The sequence below is a fragment of the Bactrocera neohumeralis genome, chromosome 3 (genome assembly GCF_024586455.1).
Source record: "Bactrocera neohumeralis isolate Rockhampton chromosome 3, APGP_CSIRO_Bneo_wtdbg2-racon-allhic-juicebox.fasta_v2, whole genome shotgun sequence".
NCBI classification, from domain to species: Eukaryota; Metazoa; Arthropoda; class Insecta; order Diptera; family Tephritidae; genus Bactrocera; species Bactrocera neohumeralis.
Genome location: NC_065920.1, coordinates 73,229,274 through 73,254,495, shown reverse-complemented (window position 1 = coordinate 73,254,495; position 25,222 = coordinate 73,229,274). Strand labels below are relative to the sequence as shown.

At 33.7% G+C, this 25,222-nt stretch overlaps 3 protein-coding genes and 1 long non-coding RNA gene across 4 annotated transcripts; 1 reads left to right on the top strand and 3 right to left on the bottom strand.

Moving 5' to 3' along the window:
• Positions 1-1,575: 1,575 nt before the first annotated feature.
• LOC126753751 (uncharacterized) lies at positions 1,576-8,903 on the bottom strand. Its single transcript, XM_050465420.1, has 5 exons — positions 8,898-8,903; positions 7,445-7,547; positions 3,401-3,781; positions 3,187-3,333; positions 1,576-1,739 (listed from the first exon to the last, which is right to left on the bottom strand). The coding sequence occupies exons 1-5, from the start codon at positions 8,901-8,903 to the stop codon at positions 1,585-1,587; spliced, it is 792 nt and encodes a 263-aa protein (XP_050321377.1). The 3' UTR covers positions 1,576-1,584.
• A 947-nt stretch (positions 8,904-9,850) lies between these two features.
• Positions 9,851-12,163, bottom strand: LOC126753178 (uncharacterized). Its single transcript, XM_050464410.1, has 2 exons — positions 11,962-12,163; positions 9,851-11,814 (listed from the first exon to the last, which is right to left on the bottom strand). Exon 2 carries the CDS (start codon positions 11,104-11,106, stop codon positions 9,862-9,864), a length of 1,245 nt encoding a protein of 414 aa, XP_050320367.1. The 5' UTR covers positions 11,107-11,814; positions 11,962-12,163; the 3' UTR covers positions 9,851-9,861.
• Positions 12,164-13,290: 1,127 nt separating this feature from the next.
• LOC126753174 (mucin-2-like) lies at positions 13,291-24,737 on the top strand. The gene is made up of 3 exons (XM_050464405.1): positions 13,291-13,369; positions 23,176-23,393; positions 23,466-24,737. Exons 2-3 carry the CDS (start codon positions 23,298-23,300, stop codon positions 24,579-24,581), a joined length of 1,212 nt encoding a protein of 403 aa, XP_050320362.1. The 5' UTR covers positions 13,291-13,369; positions 23,176-23,297; the 3' UTR covers positions 24,582-24,737.
• Positions 20,445-21,162, bottom strand: LOC126753175 (uncharacterized). The gene is made up of 2 exons (XR_007666095.1): positions 20,703-21,162; positions 20,445-20,646 (listed from the first exon to the last, which is right to left on the bottom strand). It is a non-coding gene; the product is annotated as an uncharacterized LOC126753175 (long non-coding RNA).
• Positions 24,738-25,222: the final 485 nt, after the last annotated feature.

The following is a 25,222-nucleotide window of genomic DNA, read 5'->3' as shown; positions in this document are numbered from 1 at the left end:
ACGAACGAAGCACGAACACGAAATAAATTTTGAAACTATTGAAAAAAAACTAAAAGTTATTATAAAACGTGTACAGAGCACAAATTTATGTGAAAGAATAAACCTTTCGCCAGAAAATTACACTTGTTGGTTACAATCGAATTTTAAAAACAAACCCACGGGTTTTCCAGATTTCATTGTCCGTTACTGTACACCGAATGTTCTTTTGATAATGCGTCCCACGCAAGCGTCATCAAGGCACTGAAGAAAAGGAATGTGGCGTTCCAGTATACAGATGGATAGAGGCTATATTGCGTACTAGGATAGCTAAAACCACTGTGGAGGAGAGTAAGATTGGTCTTGGCACTATGAGGGGCTGCTCATAGGGTGGAGTTATATCCCCTACTATGCAGTCTAGTAGTATGTAGATGCGCTTTTTGAGTTCCTCACAAGCAATGAGTTTCTGTGTCAGGGGTACGCCATGACATTGTCATAATGGCGCGAGGTAAATTTGAGAACACTCTCTGCGACATAGTCCAAAAGCGCTCAAGTCTAGTAAAGGGAAGGTGCAATACGGTAGGGTTAAATATCAACCAGTCAAAAACAACCATAGCCCCTTTTACACTCAACTTTTTTAGACTTTAAACGTTTTTAGACTCAACCTTACGGTGGAATAAGCACATGGAATTAACACTGCCCATAGCCACCAAGGCACTCATGATATGCAGACGACTAGCCGGCAGATCCTGAGGCTCCAAGCCAGGTGAGTGTATACCATGATCGTACGGCCTATTGTCGCTTACGGAGCGGTTACTTGGGCATAGAAGGCAACGCAGTCTTTGGTAGGCCTTCAACTATATGACTCGCCTGCTTCTGCGTTTCATTGGCAATACGCACTTGCCCAACCGCCGCATTTGAAGTTATGCTGGTCTCACACTGCTGTACCAAAGAAGTCATTCGGTGCCAATTGAAGACTATACAGGGAATAACTCATCAAATCAATGTTTTGAGTGATCAAAATTGCAGTTGTTTTCCTGATTTCTTCAAAATCACTTGCAGACAAATGGAGTCGTCCTCGACCTCGATTGCATTCACCTTACTATTGAAAAACATTGCACTTTAATGAAGCGTCATGGAAAAAAATTTAATCAAGTTCATCGGTGCACTGTTGCGCAAAAATGTTCGCGATTTAATTCACTCTTTTGCCGAGATGAATATTCTAGGTTACTGTAAACAACGCAAATAGCGCTCATACATCAAAGTTGTCAAACTTTTCGATAAAGTTGTAAGTTGCCAGATTGCAACACTAGGTTTGCCAAATCCCGAAATATTGAAGAAATATTTACCGGACAAACTTCAAACTTTCGGAGAACATATGTTTGTATGTGTACATTTGATATATGTATATACAAACCAAAAATTCGGATTTGTATAATCCTCAAGTGGATTTAACAGTTTAAGTATGAGTATCATCTAGCAGCTGAAAACAAAAACATTTATTATTGTAGAACTCTTTTATTAACAACGTGTACATTCATTTCGATTAAATACATATAGAATATTTTCAAAACATTAAGTGTTTATAGTAACGTACTGCTCATTTTTTTAAGGCGTATCAATGAACAAGTCAAATGGCACAGCATTCAAATATGCATTAGCTACGAACAAAGCAATGGGTTCCCAAGTTGAGTGCGTTTTTTTTACCAGTAATTTGTAGAATGGACGCCAAATGGCGTTTATAAGGGCCAAAATAACTGAATCTAAAAATAAATAAGAAAAAAATGTCATAAGTTTAATGTATATATTTAATTGGGTTGAAAAAGTTATGCCGAGAGCGAAATGCAATACAAGAAATTAATAAAGAAATTACAAAAACAAAATTTATACAATTATTTGTATAAAAAATACCTAAAAATACAAAACAGAGAAAATTGTAAACGTATCGATGAACATTTGAAAAGAAAAAAATCAGATTTTATATCGTTTAAATTGAAAAGAATGAATAAACGAAATTTATCGATAAAATTAGTAGTTAATTTCGGAATTATCTTAAAATTAAAATTTTCAACCTTAACAAATAAAGCCTACGAAAAGAAAATTATATAATAATATTGAGAAACTTCTATTTATCGATAAAAATAATTTGAAAAGAATATCGGGTTATGTATCGATAAACCCTAAAATAAATTACTATAGAAAATTTTTAATTTTGATAAATAGATATTTCGAAAAGAAAATATTCAAATAGCACCGAAAAATTTATATTTATGGATAAAAGTAATTTTTAAAATATATCCGATTATATATCGGTAAACATTTAAGAAAATGAATATAGAAAATACAATAAAAGCCGGGTAAAATTAAAAAACAGATAATTTTATATTATTCGATAAATATTTGAAAGGAAAAAGATCAGATTTATAATCATTGAAATTGAAATTAATGAAATAGCGATATTGATCGATACATTTTTCTTTCATTTAGTAATTACCTTACAATCAATATTTTTAACTTTGATTAACAGATCTTTCGATAGGAAAATGTTCAAATAAGAGTGACAAATTTATATTTATGGATAAAAATAATTTTAAAAAATATATCGAATTATAGATCGATAAACATTAAATGAAATTTATATAGAAAATATCATATAAGTAAGGTATCTGTATAAAAATTTGAAAAAAATGTCGATAAAAATAATTTTTAAAAATATTTCGGATTATATATCGATAAACATTTAAGGAAATTAATATAAGAAAAACCATGAAAACAAGGTCAAAATATGACAATTCTATGTTTTTCGATAAATTTTTAAAAAGAAAAAATATCAAATTTGTTATCGTTGAAATTGAAAATAATGAATAAGCGATATTTATCGATAAACTTTTATTTATTTTAGGTGTTACTTTAATATAAAAATTTTCAACTTCAATAAATAAAGCTTTCGATAAGAAAATTTTTAAATAGGGCCGAGAAATGTATATTTATCGACAAAAATAATTTTTAAAACATATCGGATTACATATCGATAAACCCTAAAATAAATTAATATAGAAAATAGCATAAACACAAGGTATTTGTAAAGAAAAATTATAAAATGAAGTTATCAATAAAAATTATAAATGTTAATATATTTTATATAAATATTGGATAGTCGAAAAATTCTGTTTTTTAATAAAAATTAAACAATATTCTTTTCACACTTACTTAAGCTTTCATCTGACACTAAATTGTCGGCATTGAATTCCAAATCACCGATTTCTGGTACAACATTGAATGACCTCAAATGCAAGTATTTATGACCATCACGCTCTGTGAGATCACCTTCTGCCTCGATGTCCAGCTGCAAATCAGCTAATAATAAACAACATGAAAAGCATGTAAATATGCACACTTAATTTCTCTCTTCCCTTTCACTTACTCAATTTGCTAGAGAACTGCCCCTCGGATTGCAGATTCACACTTTCTGCCGCCAACTCTCCTTGGAAAGTGCCTTGTTTTTCAATGTTTGGCGATTTTGTAGTCAATTGCAACTTCACGTGATCGTCATATATTTCAAAATTTAGATTCTCCACAGTGATCTCACTTATACCCTTTATAATCAAGTTCTGTACGTTCAAGGAGCCTTTTGCGAAATCGTCGCTCATTTCCACCTTACGACTTGCTATGACCAAGGGATCTAGGGGTGGTATACTTAATTCAGGAATGCCATTCTTGAGACGTGGTTTCACCTCTTTTAGTCCATTCATAATGCATGCATTGAGATCTAAATTAGTGCCCACGCATGTAGGTATACCAGGCGCTAAAATAAATGAAAATAATGTAAGCAATAATAATATTAGGCAAGTAATAACAATAAGCAATTATAGCAATAAGCAATAATATATTGCTAGCAATTAAATAACTTAAATGGTGACATTAATACTTTATAAGAGTAACAACAACAACTTGGAATTGCTAATTCTAATTGTCGTGGTCAGTGCGGTTAGTGACACAGGTCCTTGGCACACATGCGTACATACGCGCACGTGTTTACTCGTTCTCGTATCGGCGAAGTCACATCGCCAACATAATTGCCTTGGCATTGCTCTAAGCATGTTTCAAACGTTATTACGTATGTGTGTCATTCAGAAGCTAATGCTTTTAAGCTTACTCATAAAAATTCCGAAATTCTCAAATAATAGTTTAGATTTTTTCTGATTTTGCTTTCGTTGACATCAATTTAATTAGGTTGGGACACATTTAACGACTTTGATATGTTTCAGTGCTGACATATACTTCAAATGTTTACTTTAAATCAATTACGAATTTTAACTTAAAATTTCAGTTTTGTTGCTTTGAAATTGTCGTTACGCCTATTTAGTACACTGTTTGGCCTCACTTTGTACGAAGCTCGCAAAACAAGCCAGGAAAAGCAGCAAAACATTTACTTTTTTTTGTATATTGTTTTCTCTAAAAAAGTGACTTCTCCAAAAAAGATAGAATAGCAAGTTCTCGAAGAAAAAGTAGATTAAGTTTTTCCATTTAAAAATTACTCTTTTTCGGTGTTGATATAACCTCTAAAATGATAATGAAACTGTTACAACATTTTTTTAACATTATTTTTCGAATTCGTTCTCAACTAAATTGACAAGAGGTTTGGCAAGACTTTTCATGAACTTCTTAAACAATTAGGCACAATTACAGAATGACAGAAGGAAACGTTGGAGACCTTGAAAAGTAGGTATGTGAATAAATAATCATGTCAAGTTGTGAAAATTTGGCCAGGTGTGTCTGTATATACGAAAAATACTCACTCAGTTTCGATATCGATCGAGATATCGATCTCAAACTTTGCACACATTTTTTGCTCTTAAAGAAACTGTTAATTTTTTGGATAAAATCAAAGTCTTGTATGGAAAAATGTTTAATTTGAGGAGATATCTTCCTGAAATTCGCCATGAATTGTTACTCAAGTCAATGGGGCAATATCCGAAGAAATTGTTCAGATCAAATCAGTATAGCATATAGCCGCCATACAAACTGATCGGTCAAAATTAAGAAAAAATTCTTTTTGCAAGCTTTTATGCTACAAGAAGTGCACTTTTAAAGGGTATTACGGCTTCGGTGCGGTCGAAGTTAACGGTTTTTCTTGTTTTATGATCATTATTTCTTAACTTGCAGACGATGTTGTCTTTAGAGCTGGACCAAAATTCTGTGGACTTATCTTCATTATTTTGCATTATGATGAGTATAACAATAAACGTTAATATTAAAGCCAACTTCGACGACTTCAACGACTGCTTCCGTCTAATATCAAACATTTGTTTTAACAGGGGTGACTCTTCGGACCCAAAAATAAACCATTGCTCTAAAAGTATAGTTATCTAGTATAGTTGTCTATTAGACCAATGGCTTACCTTTGAGTCCTTATGTTGTAAAAACCTTCTCATAAAATCTTTGAGCAGTACTGTAACATTTTAGACCTGGAATTGCAGCTTGGACTTTCTCAGTACAGTTTTTAAGGTCAAAAAAAGACAGAGGAAGGTAGAAAGAAGAGATGCAAGCTCTACTTGTCATCTGATCAAATTTTACCAAATAGACCAGTCCTATAAAGTATAGTTTCTCAATGGCGTTCATCTCTTACATTTTTTTTTATTCCGAAATAAAAGTGTCTCTTCCGTGATAATTTTATTTCTAAAACTTGTTTTTCTGAGTTCTACAGCGAAGTTTAGGTCACTAATTTAATTATATAATAATAATATTTTAATTTAATAATCATAATTTATATATAAATACTTTCCAACCTCAAATCAACTTTTTATTGAATGACTAGTTATAAATTTATCGCATGATATTTATAGTTATTTGTCCCATAACATTTTTGTCGCATGCGATTTGTATGCACACTGCCAGCTTGCAATGCTTAATTTTAATATCAATTCAAACTACATAGTTGTAAATACCGGAAATAATTCAATTAGACCACTAATAATTGCTATTTTTATTGAAATCACTTAAATTCGCATTAGCTGCAGTTAGACGACTCATAAATTGATATATGCAGGTTCGTGACGAATTTCATATAAACAAAAAGTTTAGCAAATTTTTGTAAAATTAAACATTCCAATTGTGGTTATGGGAAATGGTAAATAAATATTTTAATTTAAGTTAAAATCACTCAGTTTATATATTCTTGTGCAATCTTAATTCAAAAAACCAAAATTCCTAAAAAGCGCCGTGTCATAATAATTCTAATAACTTTTGAACAAATATTTATTTTTATTAACTTTTTTGTTATCTTCATTCGTAGGATTAATTTAAAAAAATTATATTTTTATTTGTAAGCTCTTAAATCTATGATTTTTTGAAAGAAGAAAAAAATGTCGCTGAGTTCAGATTTTTAGAAATCAGCTCTGCAAGAATCCGTATTTAAAACAACGTATCCTTACTGATTCAAATGTTATGATATTTTTAAAGAAAACAAGATTTTTTACATGTTGAAATTATATTGATATTTAAAAGGATGAAGAATTTTTTTCGAACAACTTTTGAAAGAAAAATATCACAAAATTTTCACTGAAATTTTCTAATTTTTTGTAAAAATGTCTGCCAAAAATCAAATTTTCAATTTTTTGCTTTCGTCCAATTTCTAAGTAAAGGTTTTAACTAAAACACATATTTTTTCACTTTAGATGATCCTGTAAGCAGTTATCCTGCCAACGCGAGCGCATATTTTTTCCGAGGGGTCACCAAAAATGGCCTCCTAATGGTCGAGTTTAAAATATTTTTTTCAAAAATTTAATAGTTTCTTTGTTAATAGTGCATGTTTGTAACAGTAAAAAATTCTAAAAAAATATTTAATTTTTATATGAGAAAAAAATTTTGAAAAAAGGCTGTTTTTAGTTATTCGGACTTATAGTTGAAATTTTTGACAATCGAAATAAAAAATTTTCCTTTCTGTACACATGAGGGTTAAATCGGAGCCTTTGCCGCTAAAGATTATTTCTACTATTTCTGCTAGTTTATCATGAAGACCTCTTCGAAAAAACACCTCTTCTGCTTTATAACGCATTATACAGTTATTCGCAATTGAGTTGAAATTTTTGACAATCTGTACACAAAAGGATTAAAACGGAGCCGTTGCCGCTAAAGGTTATTTCTCCTATCATTATCAGTTTATCGTTGAAGAACAATGAAAACCTCTTCGAAAAACGCCACTTCTATGATATAACGCAGTATACCATACAGTTATTCAAGTTTTTTGTTGAAATATTTGGCAATCGATGTAAGAAACTTTCGTTGAACATTTCTTTGATGCTTCATTTAACTAGATGTTAGTCATATTATATGTTAGCACATAAATTGTTAAGAAAGCATTTCTTGGATTTCACATTAGTTTATATTACATTTTCCTTATACTTTTCTGAATCCAGATTTATATACTGTAATAAAACTTTTATATTTTGAAACTCAGCACACTTACGTAGTACAGTCATTGGTGTGATATCGGGCAATTTTGGCATGTCGACTTTCAGTTGAAAACTTGCAGCGCACCAGCCAGTCAAGGCCCGACATTTTCCTGATTTCTAACAAAATAAAATTGTTCTCAAAAATTGCACTGAAGGATGCGCGATATGTCACTTAGTATTGCCTAGATGACTTGTTAGAATTATTGAAAATAACGCGAGTGCTTTGAAAAATACGCGACAACACTTCGAATATTTTTAAAATAATCTGAAATATATCTTAGTAGGTATAGTGTTTTTCATTACGAACACGACGAACGGTTTTGCAACACACACGCAGCTATGTGTTCCGATATATAATTGAAGTATATAAGATTTTTTTCAATCAAATCGATTTTCCATGGCATTTCAGCTCCTATGTTACTGGCAATAAATATTTTTTTAATAAATCGATACCTTCGCGGTTATTAAAAATACTTAAAAGAATAAAAAGCCTAATAATTTTTATAAAGTTTTGAGCAAAGTGACAATTGAAGTCAGGTTATATGCAAATATTGGGTAGTCGAAAAAGTCTTTTCGTATTTCACATTGTGTTTTACCATAAAGTGTTGGAAAGGTGAGATTTTAAGCATCATTTAACCAAAATTAAATTCGGGGAAGTTGAAAAAAAGTTACAACTGTTCAAAAATGAGGAAATGGAACAAATTTGTTTATTTATTTATTATTATAAATATAAAAAAGTTGAAGTTTGTTTAGAAATACGAAAAGACTTTTTCGACTACCCAATATTAAGAGCAAAAATAGTAAGACTTTCTTCATAATTTTAAAAATTTTAATTTATTCTTCAAAATCTTTGTCGTCCCCCTCCCACTTGGCCCATGTTTTTTTCCATTCCTCGAAACGGTTGTTAAAGTCAAGCGGAGCGGAGCGATTCACGTTTAATGACTTCAATTGATTCAAAACGATTTCCTCGTGGCATTCGTTTGAGTTTGCTGAATAGCCGAAAGCTAGATCAGGCAAATACGGTGGCCAAAAACTTACGAAGAATCAATTCAGTAGCGACGGTGCATTATCGTGGTACAAAAACCAAAGGTCGTCGGCCCATAATTTGGGCCTCTTTTTGCGAATAGCTTCTCGCAAACGACGTATAACACTCAAATAGTATTCTTTGTTGATAGTTTGAACGGTCAGAAGGAGTTCGGACTGCACCACACCTCGATAATCGAAGAAAACTGTCAACATAACCTCGATTTTTCACCTGCTTCGACGTGCTTTTTCGGCTTCGGCTCACCTATGCCATGATATTCGGCCGTTTGAACGTCTATTACCAGGTCGTAAGCATAGATCCAAGACTTATCGATGGTAATAATATGTTTCATGAAATACTGGTAGTCGGAAAGTATTACTTGAATTTCACAGACCTTAACGCGACGCTGTTTTACGAAAAAATGATTTTGCAAACAATCGTACTTTCATTTTTCTTAGGCTCAAAAGATCATTTATAATGTTTTTTACTGATCCTTCCGATAATCCAACATTGTCAGTAAGATCTCTGATTGTTAATCCTCGATTCTCAATCACCTATACGTTATTTACGTATTAATCATCAGATATTGATGACCGCCCTGGACGTGGTTCGAGTGTTCTCAACCCTCTTTGAAAAATTGTTACCAATAAAAAATACTTGCTTGCGATAAACAATTACCACCTAATGTCTGAACGTTTCGGCATCAGAAATTTGATTCCGCACACAAATCGCCGAATGCACTTTTTGTACTTCAGAAAGACAAGCGTATACTAAACAAAAATAATTATTTTATGTAACATTTGGCACAGATATCACTGACAGTCATACCAACATAGAAAAGAAATATTTCGACGAATGGGTTTTCGCGCGAAATTTACATTAAAAAGTCTTACTATATTTTGCCCACAGTATAAAAGCTAAAATTTTTTTTTGTCCCTACAGCAAATTGATAAAAGGGTGTTTTGTTCTTCATTTATATTAACATTTAATTATTTGTTTTTCTATAAATATATAAATATATTGTCTATAAATATTTAAAACAAAGTATATTCTTTGCAAACAAATTTTAGCTTTTTATTTACGTGAAATATTTTAACACAACCAGGGTTAGCATATTCTCAAAGACACAATATTTTTTAAATACAGTACATATAGGTTAAACTTTAAGAAAATTTAATAAATATTTTTACAAACATAAATACTGTTTAGTAATACAAACATAATCTTAGCTTTGTCTCTAAATCTTAGCATAAACCTCTAAATTTTTGAAATTGATTCCTCGAATCAAAACATTAACTTAAAACTACAAGTAGTTGTAATAAATATATACAAATATTTGTATATTTAATTAAAACTATTTTAAGGCTTATTGCTAAGTTAACTATACTTCAAAAAGAAACCTTACATTCACGCATTTATTGGGCTCAGATTGCCCAATAAGCCTACGATCGAGAAAGGATGGGGCTTTATGCTGCTGGCAGGTCGCGTAACAGGTGGCGGCAGCGTAGGCACACCAACAGGCTTGTTGTTCAGCTTCGATGCGCTTGCCGCAGCCGGAGTGTCACATCGCTCATCGCTAATATTAACGACATCGATTTCGGAATCGTCGTCGTCGGAAATTTGTGTTTGTGCCATTAACAGCTCCAATTGCTCCAGATAAGCTGTAGCACGCAATATCTCTTCCGTCATTGCCTCCTGTTGCTGTTCAAGCTCCTTACATTCTTCTTCGATAGCGATCTGTTCCAGCTTTTTGATGCGACGACTCATACGGCAAGCGATTGTGTTTTTATTGCGACGCTCCTGATCCTTGAGCGAACGCTCCTTCTTCGGAAACTGGCGCACCATATTCGTGTGAAAAGTGCAAATGCTGCGCAGCTTATCCTCGCTAATGCGTGACAATACAGCGCTCGCGTCCAATTGAGGGTCGCTGCTGTTGACGAGGGAATCAGCGCCTTTGGGCAACTCCAAGGTGCCGACTTCTGTGGGCTTCAGCACTGCTTTAATGCTGTTGGCACTCATCGGGCTAACACTTTTGTTCGGAAAATTTGTTTTGTTGCCCTTGTTGGCCGAGGTGCTAATGGCGCTTGTGTTGGTGGACACATTAATGGCACTGCTGCCGGTGATAGGACTGGTGGCGCTGTTGTTACCCGTCTTTTTGGGTGTTGTGTAATTTTGTTTTGCTCCGCCGTCTTGCACAATCTTCTGTTTCTTCTTCGGCGGTTGTGCGAGCAATGATGGCTTTAGCAGGCGTTTGCGTTGTTGACCAGGTTGGGACTTGCTGGCTGCTGCTACCCCTTTCTTAGGTGTTAATGTTACGACGCCGCTATCCTCGCTGCTTGGATTGGATGTGCCAGATGCACCACTGGACATTAGACATGGTCGCTTGCTGCTTGGCGTGCTGGTGGCATTGAAGCGCGCCACAAAGCCCATATATTCTGAAGAGCTATTCGAGTCGGTGGAGAATGGCGTGGAAACGCGCTCAACACCGTAAGTGTGTGGATTGAGTAATGTTGCGTTCGCTGGCGAGCGTCGATCGCGATTGAGTTGATCCAGCTCTTGTAATACATCTTCTTCACGTGAACGCTTGCCGTGGTCGAACTTCTTGTGGCGATAGAGATAGTCCTCGGCTTTCTCATGCATAGATAGATCCATTTTCTTGAGCAGTTCCTTGCACGAATTTCTTGGAATGTAACACTTTCAACTTCTTGTGAATTTGTGTAGAATTTTTACGAAATAATCTGGAATTTCTTCTGAATTTTCTTCACGGCACAGTCAATGTGTTGTCACAATGCTTGAATTCTTAGTAATGATCTAGCTAGCCCTCGGCAGCACTAATTTATATGCCACAAAATGTTGCGATATCAGCATACTTTAAGAGTGCCACACATTCTTAGCTGATAACGCTCTCAGGACAAACAAAGACTTGTTTACGTTTTCGTTTTTATTTTTCAGGGATTCTCCTTTAAACATGTTTTTGCAAAACAACATGCAAAACAAAACATTTGTTTACATTTTCATTTTTATTTTTCAGGGATTCTCTTCTAAACATGTTTTTGCAAAACAACATCCAATCCATTAACTAATTTTGACACAAACAAGTATTGTTCTGCACTTGTTTACGTTTTCGTGCGCACCTTTAAGCTGTCCTCGCGGCAGCGGCTCGTTAACGCCTTGCATTCTAAACTAGCAGAGCCTTCGTAGCGATCCTCGCTGATATGCTACTTGTTTTCGTTTTGGTTGTTGTTATCGTTTTAGTTGTTGTTCATGTTGTTTTCGTTTTAGTTCTTGTTTTGTTTTGCGGTTTGTTTACATTTTTCCTGACTTTCTGCTTGTAAGTACAGCTTACACTTTTAAATTTCACTATTTACAGGTAGTTAGTCAGATCGAAGTCAGATGAAGTATAGATAAAAAATATTATATAAATGTTTACATAATTGAAAGTATTAGCTAATATGTAAAAATATGTATTAATAATTAAAAAAAATTAAAAAACTCATTTTAACTCACTTTTGATGGTCTATATACTATACATATTGATAGATATGACTGCCTAAACTTCAGCAATAATTTGATTTGACAAAAATTATTTACAAACAAATAACATATAAAATATAATAAAATATTCACAATTAAAAACTGCACATAAATTTAGTTTAATTAAAATAAAATTTAGTTAATATCAACACCTTCTTTTAACTCATATCCAACCGGCGTGATAAACTAAATGTTATTAATTGTGTAAGCAAGTAACGGTTATGATACTCTCAATATAAAAACATATTATTATAATAGCTTAATTAACATAAGTAAAAGAGATAGCAATAAAAAAACCTTCAGTATAATAAACTAAAGTAAAATGTACAATAAATTAACCCTTGGTTGTGTTGTTATAAATTTACTTAGTATTAAATTTTTGTTAAATAATAAAAAATTAAATTAAAAAAAAAACTAAAAACAAATTGTCAATGCTTGTTAATTAATACTTAAAGCCCATAATATAAAATTATGAAAAATATTTTTTTTTTAATTTTTCGGTACTCTATAATGCAACCTGTACCTAAAATGCAAAATAACATAACTAATAACTTTTCATAAGTTTACAGGCGAAAAAAAGCGATATAATAGAAACCACTCATATTGGAGCAAAATTTTAGTTTTGGTTATAAAATGGTTATCTATTGGTTATTATACACTCATATTGAAAATTGTAGTTTTGCTTATAAAAGGGTTATATATTGGTTATCAAACACTCATATTGAAAATTTGAGTTTTGGTTATGAAATGGTTATATATCGGTTACATATTGGTTATATCTGGTAGCGAAAGCTGAAATTATAGCAATAAAAAAGTCATTTTCGATTATTTTTATGATACATTATAGGTGACGATATATAACTTAAAAATTTTTGAAATGATAATTTTTTAGATGTAAAGCTTCCAAAGAGTGACCACTCAGTTTAAGCAGCTTCATCGGTTTATTTTTAAACGCATTTTTCTTCTAAGTGGAGTTATTACCCAAAGTCAGTTTTTGGCGGGCCAAGTACAACAAAATTTTTGGGTAAAATTCAAATTAAAAAAAAATTAAAAATTAAAATAAATTTAAAAAAAAATTAAAAATTAAAAAAAAAAATTAAAAATTAAAAATTTTTTTTTTGGAAAATTGCTTATTATTGAAACGGTCATCCAACAAATTTGAAACAAAAATACCAAAGTTACCCGGACGTTACACAATCAAGAAATTTCTTCAGGTGGCAATACACTCACACTTTTCTAATACCAAAGTACCGCTTTTCGAACTTTAACCACGAATAGATATCAATTTTTGCGTTCAAGTCGTTGAGCAAGTTCACGATCAAAAGGCTTATAGAGCAGAACAAATAAAGTTGAAACAAGTAAGAAAGGGAATAAGAAACAAGTAAGTAAGGTCTTGCAAATTGCCTGGACCAAAACCAGGGAAATATCTTAAGGTGCAAAACGTCAAACAGAGATTTGGAATCCAAGCAATTTTATTTACACAGTGAAAGGGAAACATTAGCAATAATTTCATAAGAAAACCAATCAAAACTAATGCGTCCAGTTATGCACACCAACCTAAGTACACAGTAGCTATTACACATTTTAAAGAGCTTTTCTGTTTAAAATACTATTTATTCGTTTTGGCATACTTGCCAATTTTTCGATCGTGTTACGTGTAATATAGTCCAGACAATTTTGACACGCTCCTAAAGCTCATTCAAATTTTTTGTGTGATAATTGTGCTGGCACAGAGTTCGATTCACAATAGCCCACAGATTCTCAATTGGATTGCTATTGTTGATTTTCAAGCCACTCCTTCACTATCTTAGCCGTATGCTTCAGATCTCCATCATGTTGAAAAACGATATCCTGTATTGGATATGCACACTCGTCAACAAACTAATGCAAATATGTTTGTAAAATATTAAGATAATCTTCCTTTCTTATTATTACGTCTATTTTATGTAGTCGATCGACTTTCCACCAAGTGAAACACACCATTATGCGACCGCCGCCTTGTTTCATGGTTTCTTTAACTTGATGTTGTTGAAGCAGCCAATAATACAACTTACCATCAGAAAGGTAACATTTGATTTTTGTTTCATCAGACCATATAACCCGTTTCCAATCCTCAACTGACCCATTTTTGTGTTCTCGGCAGAACTGGACACATACGATAATATTTTTTTGGTCACCGCAGCTTTCTTTTACTTAACATATGCGATTACCCCAATATTTTTCAAAGCTCTTCTGGTCGTCCATTCACTGTTTGGCTTGTTAATGACATAAGTGGCCTTCTTATGGGTTAATTTGGAGTTCTTGCGAATTAACCGCTCCAAATGATAAGCATCACTAATATACTAGGTCGTTGTTGTTTTACTAACACCTGTTGTTTTTGCAATTTATTTAGTTGTTTTCTTAGTATTGTTAGAAAAACTACCAGTAAATCAAAATTGGCGTACATAACTGGACGCATTAGTTTTTTGTGGTTTGCATATGAAATTACTTATCATATTCCTTTCTTCATTTTTTGTACATTTAAAAAAAAAAATAAAATTTTAAAACTGAAAATTTCAGGCAAATCGGATTATTATTTACTTTTTTATATCAATTTAAAAATTTGACAAACCTCCGAACGGTATTGCTCGTCACTGTACAGGTACATACAGTGACCACCATATTTGGCATACGCTTTCTTAAAATAATAAAAATAATTATATGGAGTACTATATGGGAATATGGGTAATTAGTAAAATGTTCTAAAATCATGATATCAGTTATTTCGGAGCTAGGTCATGTCTTCGCTCAATTTTATCCATTTTAGGCGCAAAGATACACTGTTATGAATAAAACACGCTGTCTCATTTTCATGGAGATAAACATATGGCCCGATATACTATTATATATGATGTATGAAGTCACCAGAAACTTCGAAAATCTTTTTGCTATATAAGAGCTAAGGATTTTATTGACCCGATTCAACCCATTTTTAACATAGAGACATGCCATTGAAAGGAAAGGATTATCCCTGAATTTCAATTGTATATCTCACACATTGACCCACATTCTATATTGATTGCTTCTTGATTTGTATACTGGAAAATTAAAGAGTCTAAAGGAAATTATGTTATATCGAAAATAAGATTGGTTGTAGGTTGTGGCATAGGAATGTTTTAAAAATGTTATATACCAAATTTGGTTGAAATTGGACGATCAGGTCAGCGAGTCATGTGATTTCACCTAAAATAGGGCGATACCACGCCCATTGTTCAATTTTGATTCTGGTCCTTATTAAGCTGTCTAATACAATATCGATGATGAAATTTAATGTCTCTGGAGTTTTGCTTATTTATTTATCGCGCTTTTAGTAATTTTTAATAGTAAGATCCGATTTCATTCATTTTCACACTGTGATTAAGGGTTCAGAACAATTTGGTTATTTAGCCCACAAATGACCCTTGCTACTGCGATCTCCTATGTTAAAAGACAGTTCTATATCTTAATTTAATGCTTAGTTATGACACTAGATTTTAGTGGTGTTTTGTGGGCATGGCAGTGCCCGATTACGTACATCTACTAACTCGACACTACTTTTTTGCCCAGCAACATACATCCCAATTTCGATACAACAGTTTTTACCCAAGTTACAGCTGGTACTAACGGACAGACAGACTTCGATTTCGCGAAATTATTTTGAAAAATAAGTAATACTCAAAAAAAACAAGGATAAACTTCTTTAGGGGAAAAGGACGTATATACAATTTCTGATCGATATCTTAAACCCTGAGGGATTAATTTGCGTATAAACAGACTGATATGGCGGATTCGACTCTGCTCGTAGAGGTGATCATTTGTACCATATAGGTACCATATATACCAAATTTACTTTATGAGATCCTACGTTTCATGGCAAACTTAATATACCCCGGTTAGGGTATAAAAATTATTTAAATCATTAATTTATATTCTTTAACTAATGATGGATAGACTTGGCGCATTTTAAATCGAGATCTTAAACTGAAAGCATAGAAAATACAGTTTGTGCAAGAACTGAATCCGCTCGATCTTCCCAAGCGACATCGATTCGCTCTATGAGCTGTTGAAAAGCTTCAAGAAGATCCGAAGTTTTCTGGCTCAATGGGTTAAAAAGAAAGCGAAATGTCCGCTTTTGAGACGAAGAGCAACCTGAAGAGATTCAAGAGTTGCCATTTCATCCTGAAAAAACAACGATTTGATGTGGTTTATGGGCCTGTGGAATCATCGTTTCATAGTTCTTCAAAAATGATGCCAGCGAGAACGTTACCGTCAATGACGAACGCTATCGACCCATGATAACCAACTATTTAATGCCTGAAATTGAAGCTCGTGATCTCGGCGACAATTAGTTTCAACAAGACGGCCCCACTGTATTAAGATAACACTTTGGTGAGCCGATAATCTTTAGGCCGACCGTTTAGCCACCAAGTTCGTGTGATATCGCACCCTTAAACTTTTTCCAATAGGTATATGTTAATTATAAAGTCTATGTGGACAATCCCGCTTCGATTTAGGCCTTGGAGCAAACATCGAAAATTAAACTTAACTTAACGGGTGGACCATCTGAGACGTACCTGCACAACATTTGAAAGAGATAATCTTCAAAAAAATAAATGCGAAGGAACGTTATTTCGTTTGACAATAAACATTTCCCATTAAATTTGAAGTTTCTCTTTCATGAGTGTAAATCAAAAATTCGAAACTTCCAGAACGGAAACGACCGATTGTTGTGCTACACAAACTAATACAGCATCGTCTCCATAAAGTTCACAAATTTCATTAATGGCTGGGGTGGCATTCTTCCCTTTTTTATACAAAAAGTTCAAAATATAGCGAATTTCTTCATTATTTTCACTCATTTTTGAAGAGCTGTAACTTTTTTCCAACTTCCCTGAATTTAATTTTTTTAAATGAAGCTTAAAATCTCACCTTTCCAAAACTATATGGTATGACACAATGTGATTGGTAGCACTGGAGATATACGACTACAAGGCCATCTATTGATAAAATACGAAAAGACTTTTTCGACTACCCAATATTTGATGCAAACAACTGCTTTTTTATACAATTTGCAAGCATACAAAATTTTTGATAATTACGATCAAACAAAACCACCAATTTTCTCTTATAGAAGAGCACAAAAAACTTAAATTATTAAATCAAAATAAAAAAAATTAGAAAAACCCAAACAAATGATATAAAATCAAAATAATTACAATATTGGAAAACCAATGATTAATTTATCGTTATAATCATAATAAGTAAATAAACGATAAAATCCAATGTCATAACATTTACCATCAAACGTATGACATAGGAATGCAGTTTTCGGTGGCACAACCCTTTACGGCTTTCTTCTGTTTTCTACCTGTTTCTACGTTAAGATGGTCACTGACGGATTTATGGGTGGATCATTCAATTGAAATTTCCCTGCCTGTGTGTCCCTATGTGCTAAACAAAGCAAATTCTATTGATGACAAAGTAAGCTTGTACCAAAACATATACCTGCTAACGAACGGTTGCTGTCACCTGAAGGCATCAATGCACCTACTACATAATGTGTTGAAGTGGCTGTATCAAAGTCACCTTACCTTTTTGCGCTGGCTTAACGGCTTGTTTATCACATATTGCTTTTAATTCAAGGTCACAAGCGTCATTTTCGATTTCTTAATTCTTGCTTTAGCGCTAACTGTACTACTTTTAACACCTTCAACATTTCGACACAAATAATGTTATTTCACGTACGCTTAACACTACCACTTACACGCTTCCGATGCGCTACTGCTCGATCGCCATCAGCGCAGCACAGCTCAGCAGGTGGCTAGTTGTTGACACACGCATTTTCTTTCGGCGCGATCATACTTTGCCACAAATCGATTCACAAACATGCATTGAATTTTGTATGTCAAGTGTGGCATGCCACACTAAGCGCTCACTTGCTTATTCATACATGCTCACACTTGCACAGCAAGAGAGTCTTATCACCTTGTTTCCATACATATGCATGTGTGCAAGTGTGGTGTATCCTACGGTGCGTTGTGGCATCAAGCGGCTTAGTTGCAGTTTCTACTTTTTAGTCTCAAATCTCTCATTCTATTTGCTTTTATGCTTATTTGTGCTCATTCAATGCCACATAATTGTTCAATTAGTGATGGTCTTCCAGTACAGTCGAAATGCATTCTTATGTAAACATGTGTGCGTGCGAATTAAATAGCGAAAGAATTCGTTTAGAAGATTGTCTTCACAATTAATCTTTATTTACACGAAACCTACTGTGTGGCTGATAAGGCATTCGAGCTCATCTTATTTCGAAGTTTATTTGTTTTTTGAAGAATTGAAGGCCTTTGGCGTCATTCAATTTACTAAATAACTACTTTCTAATCATTTCCGCGAATTCGGTATTGACAAAAAATATTATATTATATTTAACCATTGCCGATTGTGTGCATATACTTTTGTCGGAACGAAGATCGCTCAAATTTATATTTGGAAAACTCAAGTCATGACTGCGCTGCACAGGAAAGTGATGTACGCAAACTCGTTCATAGGTTGTGATTGTTCAGAATGGAGCGAGTTGTTGGCCGACATCGATTTGTCACAGTTTGGAGAGTTGCGAATCAAACAAACAAATATTTTGAAATCGATCGCAATTCAACTTTAGTGAGGTTTTCAAATATACTACTAATAGTCAAAGTATTTAGTTAATAGTAGGTACAAAAGAGTCGCTTAAAGGTATATCTAGTGTGAATTTTGAAAAAAATTAAATCATTTAATTTTTTGCATATATTGGGTAGTCGAAAAAGTATTTTCGTATTTTGTCAATACATGTCGTTGTAGTCGTATATCTTTAGTGCTATCAATCACATTTCGATGCATTTGATTTATATGCCATTAAAAATATCATACGAAAATTTTTAATTAGAATTTCAAAAATTTTACAATACAGTCTCCTAAAATATAGCAACTCAGTGCAAATAGCTCAAACCGTTTATCTATTCCGTTTTTTCCCGAAACACCTTTTTTTCAAAATCAGTAATTACTCGCAGACGAATACGATAACTAGAAAATTAGTATTTTTGCATGTTTTGTATACACACCTATGAGCAAAAAATAGTAAGACTTTTTTTAATTCTAAAATTCTTAATTTATATAGTACTTCAAAATCTGTGTCAAAGTAATCCCACTTGGTACCAATACACTTTGCCAATGTTTTTTCAAATCCTCGAAACGCTTGTTAAAGTCAAATTCCAATAATAGCCTTCAAAGCGCGTAGCGATTCACTGTTAATGGCTTCAATTGACTCACAGCGGTTTCCCCGGAGCGGTCATTGGAGTTTGCTGAATAGCCTGAAGTCCCTCGGAGCTAAATCAGGCTAATATGTTGGTTGCGGCACGATATTGGTTGAAAATTTGACGAAAAACTCACGAAGAAGCAATGCAGTTGGTGGCAGTGTATTATTGTGGTGCAAAAACCAAGAGTTTTTACCACATGCCTTTGGAAAAACCCAAGCAGAAGGAAATTTTAGATAAATTAGTTCGTTATTTCAGGCTGATGTTAGAAAAAATATTGCCGCTGAGCTTAAACTCCACAATCCTTTATTAACACGTTTGTATAGCACTCTGCTCTGCTCTCTAGAAATTATGTTTTCATTATACTTTTAGAAACAGCGGAAGGAGAAGAGACTATAGTGAGTTGAGAACTGGAAATTTGAGTAACCGAAACATGTCCGGATTTCCAAAATATTGTTAATATTTTAGGCAGCAACTACTACTCAAAACCAGTCAAAATATCAAGCTTGCATATTTACATTTTAGAAATTTCTGTCATTATCATTGATTTGTCAAGTGCATAACATAGTTGTGCTTTCTACAAATTTCAATGTCATAGAAATAGCGAAATAGCCCCTAGATGCGCGATTAAAATACGACGGCAATCTAACAAGCTGTCGAAAGTCCAAAATTGTCATGCACTTATACAAATAAAACTACTTAAAGTGTGTGCTCACCCACTATCTCCGTTCGAATGAGTAAACTTTTCAAGTCTATTAGTTTTTCAAAAGCTAAATAAACGATGTTGTTTCCGGAGATAAGCGCAACTCAAATCATTTTGAATGTACATACAAACTCAGCTGAAGGCAAATAAAGTTCTTGAAGTACATATACATTGTACAATCTCTATTTAATTATTTGCGAACACTATTTATACAATACTTTTTAAAAATAAACTCCGAAAATTTGTCGATGTGATTATTCCGAATAATTCATAATTTTATTTTGCTTTCTGGAGTAACCATAAAGTTGAAACGACGATTTTAGACAACAAATTCCTGTATATCCATGGTACTTCACGTCAACGGAGAAAACTTACCGTTCAAATCATCATTATATCCATTTGATGATCCATTTCGAGGTTCCCTACGTTTAAAAAAACACAAAAAATTAAAATTTAATATGAAATGTTTATTATCATTCGAAAGAGCATCTTTTGGCATTTATTTTTAGAGGATTATCCTTTTTAAATGTTGCTCGCGGCTACGTCTCAGATTGTCCATCCGTTGAGTCCAACAGTGCGAAATCGGACTATAATCTCGACTACTTCTCTTATAACAGACCGAATTCCATATAATTCTTTCACTTTTCCCTTTACAAATCAAGAACCAATGAATATATTGGAATAAAACTTTGCTCAAATAGTACCTTTAATATATGCCATCTCAAGTCTTAAAATTTTCAAGATCGGATCATAACTGTTGAAGCCACAAGGTACCGAATAGGTGGACCCCAGTGCGTATGACCGATTTTTTCCGAAAATATCGGGGTCACCGGACATCCATAAAGTTTCCACTGAATATGCTATGGTTTAGTTCCGAAATTATAACAAATTGCTACATGTTTTTCCCAGCCTTCATATAAGTAGTATTACCGGTCAATATGTGAGATATTTCTTTGAACTGAGCATGTAGCTGCCATACAACCTGAAGGATCGAAATAAAGTGCTTACATGGAAAACTTTTTAGATTATTTATTAGCTTAGTTCATTTTCCCAGGCAACAATACTCTCCGAATCTATTGTTCAGATCGGTTCACTATCGCATATAGCTGTTACTCAAACTGATCGAGATTCGGCAATTCGGTGTTTTGACTTTCCTCGCCTGCCAGTCTTCCACAAACTGCGAGGCGTCACTAGAAAAGTCTCCACGTATGAGCCAGCTCTAAAAAATATGATTGAAAGCTGAGCATAATTTCATGTAGAGAAAGAGAGTGATTATGCTCTCATTTTTAAATCTCCAAATCTTATTTCTTCTCATACACATTAAGGTGGAGCGTCAATATAATTTTTTTAAATGTGAGTCGTGATAACAAAAGTCTCCACATATGAACCAGCACTAAAAAATATATTTGAAAGCTCATAAACATTAAGGTGGAGCGTCAAAATAATTTTTTTAAATATGAGTCGGGACAACAAAAGTCTCCACATATGAGTGAGTCGTGACAACAAAAGTCTCCATATATGAGTGAGTCGTGACAAAAAGTCTGCACTTTTGAACTAACTCTTAAAAATATGATAGAAAGCTCAGCATAATTCCATGCAGAGAAAGAGAGCGATTAAGCTTCCATTTTTAGATCCCCAATATCTTTTTTCTACTTTCTTGCTCATACACATTAAGGTAGAGCGTCAAAATAAGTTTATGAAATGTAAGTCGTGGTAACAAAAATCTTCACATATGAATTCCATGTAGAGATTACGCTTCCATCTTTAGATCTCCAATATCTTGTTTCTACTTTCTGGCTCATAAACATTAAGGTGGAGCGTCAATATAATTTTATAAAAGTTGTTTTTTTATGAAATTACGACTTTTTTCAATGTTTACTATAAATATATTGAGTATACAAATTATGTATAATTTTTTTAATATTCTATTGAAATTGTTTTTTTTTTAATATTTATATATTTTTAGAAATATTTGAGTATTTACAGACATTTCTTGACAAGCAAGGAGGCAATAAATTTTTTCCTCCAAGTTTGCTACCCATTAGGAAATTCCAAAAAAAATTATTGTTAGAAAGTTTTACGATCCTAAAGTAATGTAGGTAGAAATCCTAAGCCTATAACCAATACAAAACACACATTTAGCGTTAATCCTTACAGTTCTGGAGTTAATTGGGTTTTTATAATACTTCCTTAACGAATATTCGCGATAAATGTGAACCTTTCAGAATTCTTTATAGCCCATCATTAACTAATATTCATTATTCCTTGTGCAATTTTTAAGCATTAACAAACGTCTACCTGCTTCGGTTGTATACCTGCTCCGTAGGTTTTGTGAGAAATCGATTTCAATGCCACACCTAAAGCTGACCGCAGTAAATGTGCAATAGAAGATTTCAATGAAGTAATGTAATAAATATTTGACCGTTACAAACTTATTTTTAAGGATTCAGCAAGATCCGATAATATCTATTATAATCAATTTCTTTTTCTTCCCAAAATGTAAATTTAAATGAAAGTGAAATGTAATCACATATAGCCATGGCTGTAGAGAGAAAATCGATGGAAATTTTGAATAATCGACAAAATTTATTGATATCATATTTTTTTGAGAAAATTTCGCTTAATTGTACCCATATGCATATTTATTATTTATGTTGCCAAATAAGCTCAAGTACTTTTATGACTTTTTTATAACTTGATAATGATCGGATAAAGTATCCAAAAGAAACATTGTTGCAAATCTAATAAAATGTTAATTTAAATTGATGTTGACCGTTGAAAAAGGCCAAAATTGTAATGAAAATTTTCCGAGCACCTTGACTCGTGGGCTTTAAAGGTGGCAGGAAAGAATATAGGTTAGTAAAAAATTGCAGATACAAAGATCTTTCGTTAAAATATTCGTAAAACCTTGAGGAAACCAAATATATTGTGTTAATAATCTATTCTATGTCATTGGAGATATGTCTCGCCTACCTGCGTGTGTTGGTTGAAAGATAACAAAGGTGAAGGTAAAGTTTTCACAAAGTTTCTTTGTTTTCTGCGCAATGAACAATTATATGTTAAAGAAGGCTTCTAAAAATTCATTAGGGCTCTATTGTTATTTCAATTAAAGTTAAATCACCTTAGACCAAAATTATGAAGCAGGTACGTTAATTATGTTCACTGCCATCGTTCTAGGCTATCTCACAGCAGCCCGTCTGTTCAGCTATAAAAACCTTGTACGCGTCGCCGTTCAGTGTCATTCCTTAAAACTAATTCAGCAGGAATAAGTCGTAAAATCAAAACCACAATAACCGAAAATGAAGCAATTTTTGAATATCAATTCATCTGTTGTCAATGGATGTTCTTCAAAAGGCAAGACCATCCATGAGCAATGCTCTCCAAAGGACAAAATGGTAAATAAGTCGAAATCTTCCACATTTTTTCGTCCATGGGTCAATGAGGAAACTAATTCTCGTCAATCGCAGGTAGAACAGGTAAAGGACACGCTTCTGGACCAACATTTGGGATACCCAGTACAGAAGGTGGTAAACTTAAACGATCCACCGACGACCTCTAATAATGTGAAAAGGGTACGTGCAACAACGGCCATTCCGCCATCAAGTATGGCAGCCATACAACAATCAATGGTTTATGCAAATGCTATTCCTATCTCGCCACCGTCACTCACACCACCGAACTCACCATTTGACCAACGCTATGGAGACTATACCATGGACAGGAGGCTGCTCTATGCTCAACCGCCGTATGTGCCTGCATATCCACCAAATTACCGACCCACTAGCCAATATACAATACCAATGATGAATATGTTACACGCACAACGACAGGTGCTTATACCAGCACAGCCAGGAATTGCCCAGCCGGGTTTCACACATAATGTGGCTAATATGCTACCTTACACCGCACTCCCAACGAATTCAACAGCAGGTCAATACTATCATACAAACGTCGCGCAGCCTTGGTCAAACGTAACCACATCAGCACCTCCATCACCGACAAGGGCACATCAGCCTAAAGAGTGTGCAGGGATGCCAAGATCCAAGAGTTTCCCGGATAGCACCACAATGAACGCGCTGGTAACCCAAGCAAATAAGGTTAACAAAACATTCTATCCAGAAGTTCAAGTTGTCTCAACAACACCTCAATACTACAATGAACCCAAAAATCAAGCCAAGATCACCGAAAATCCTCGACCGCAACAAGCTGTCCAGCCAACTATCTTTACCAAGCCTTCTTCACCAGCACCCACCGCGACGAAACCATTGTTGCCAGAGGCGACGCCGTCCTCCGGCAACTCTACTAAGCGCAAATCTATCGAATATTTAGCCGAAAAGTTAACAGCATCTGAAAAGAAAATTAAAATGATGTCTTCCGCATTTAAGTTAGAACATATATTAAAGTATCGGCCGAATATGGTACGCCATCGCCCGAAGAAGGAAGAATCGGCGGAGCAGCGACTTGCCCGTGAACGAAACACTATCGCTTGTCGAAAATATAGACGCATGCGAAGAATTGCTAAAATTTTGGAACAGGAAATGGGTGAAGCAGAATCAGTAAATCATATCATGGACGTTTTATAAAGAAAAACCACAATTTTGTATATTGTAATAAATACGTATATATTTATAAAGTTGACCTTTATATGTATGCTGATATTATGTGTAAATATTTTATTGTTATGTATTTTTAAGTGACGCGAAAATAATGAAAGCCATTATTTGTTTAAGAGAAATTTATTTTTGTCTTTTTATTCTTCATAATCAGGTGAGTTGTACAGTTCCGTATCAAGATTAATTCGGTTAGGGAAGGTCTGAACAGCTTCCCGGAATGACTCGGAAACCGATATCACTTATTTTCGGCATTAAACTATATAGTATATCCTTTATTATAACAGCCATTTATTTTTTCTAGGATAAAAAGTCGAAGTCCTAGTCGAAAAGGTCTTTTCGTATTTTGTCAATAGATGTCGTTGCAGTCGTATATCTCCAGTCCTACCAATCACATTGTGTCACCATATAACCATATGGCAAAAAGTGGGCGACCAAAATGGTTGCGACTTTCCGCATACCCAAAACATCAACCAAAATATGACGAGCGGTCTCATGAGACATGTCCATTATTTCGGCTATCTCTCGCAAACGATAATGACGATTTTCGAGCACCATTTCCTTTATTTTGTCGACGTTTTCATCAGTTGAAGAGGTCGAAGGACGTCCTGAAC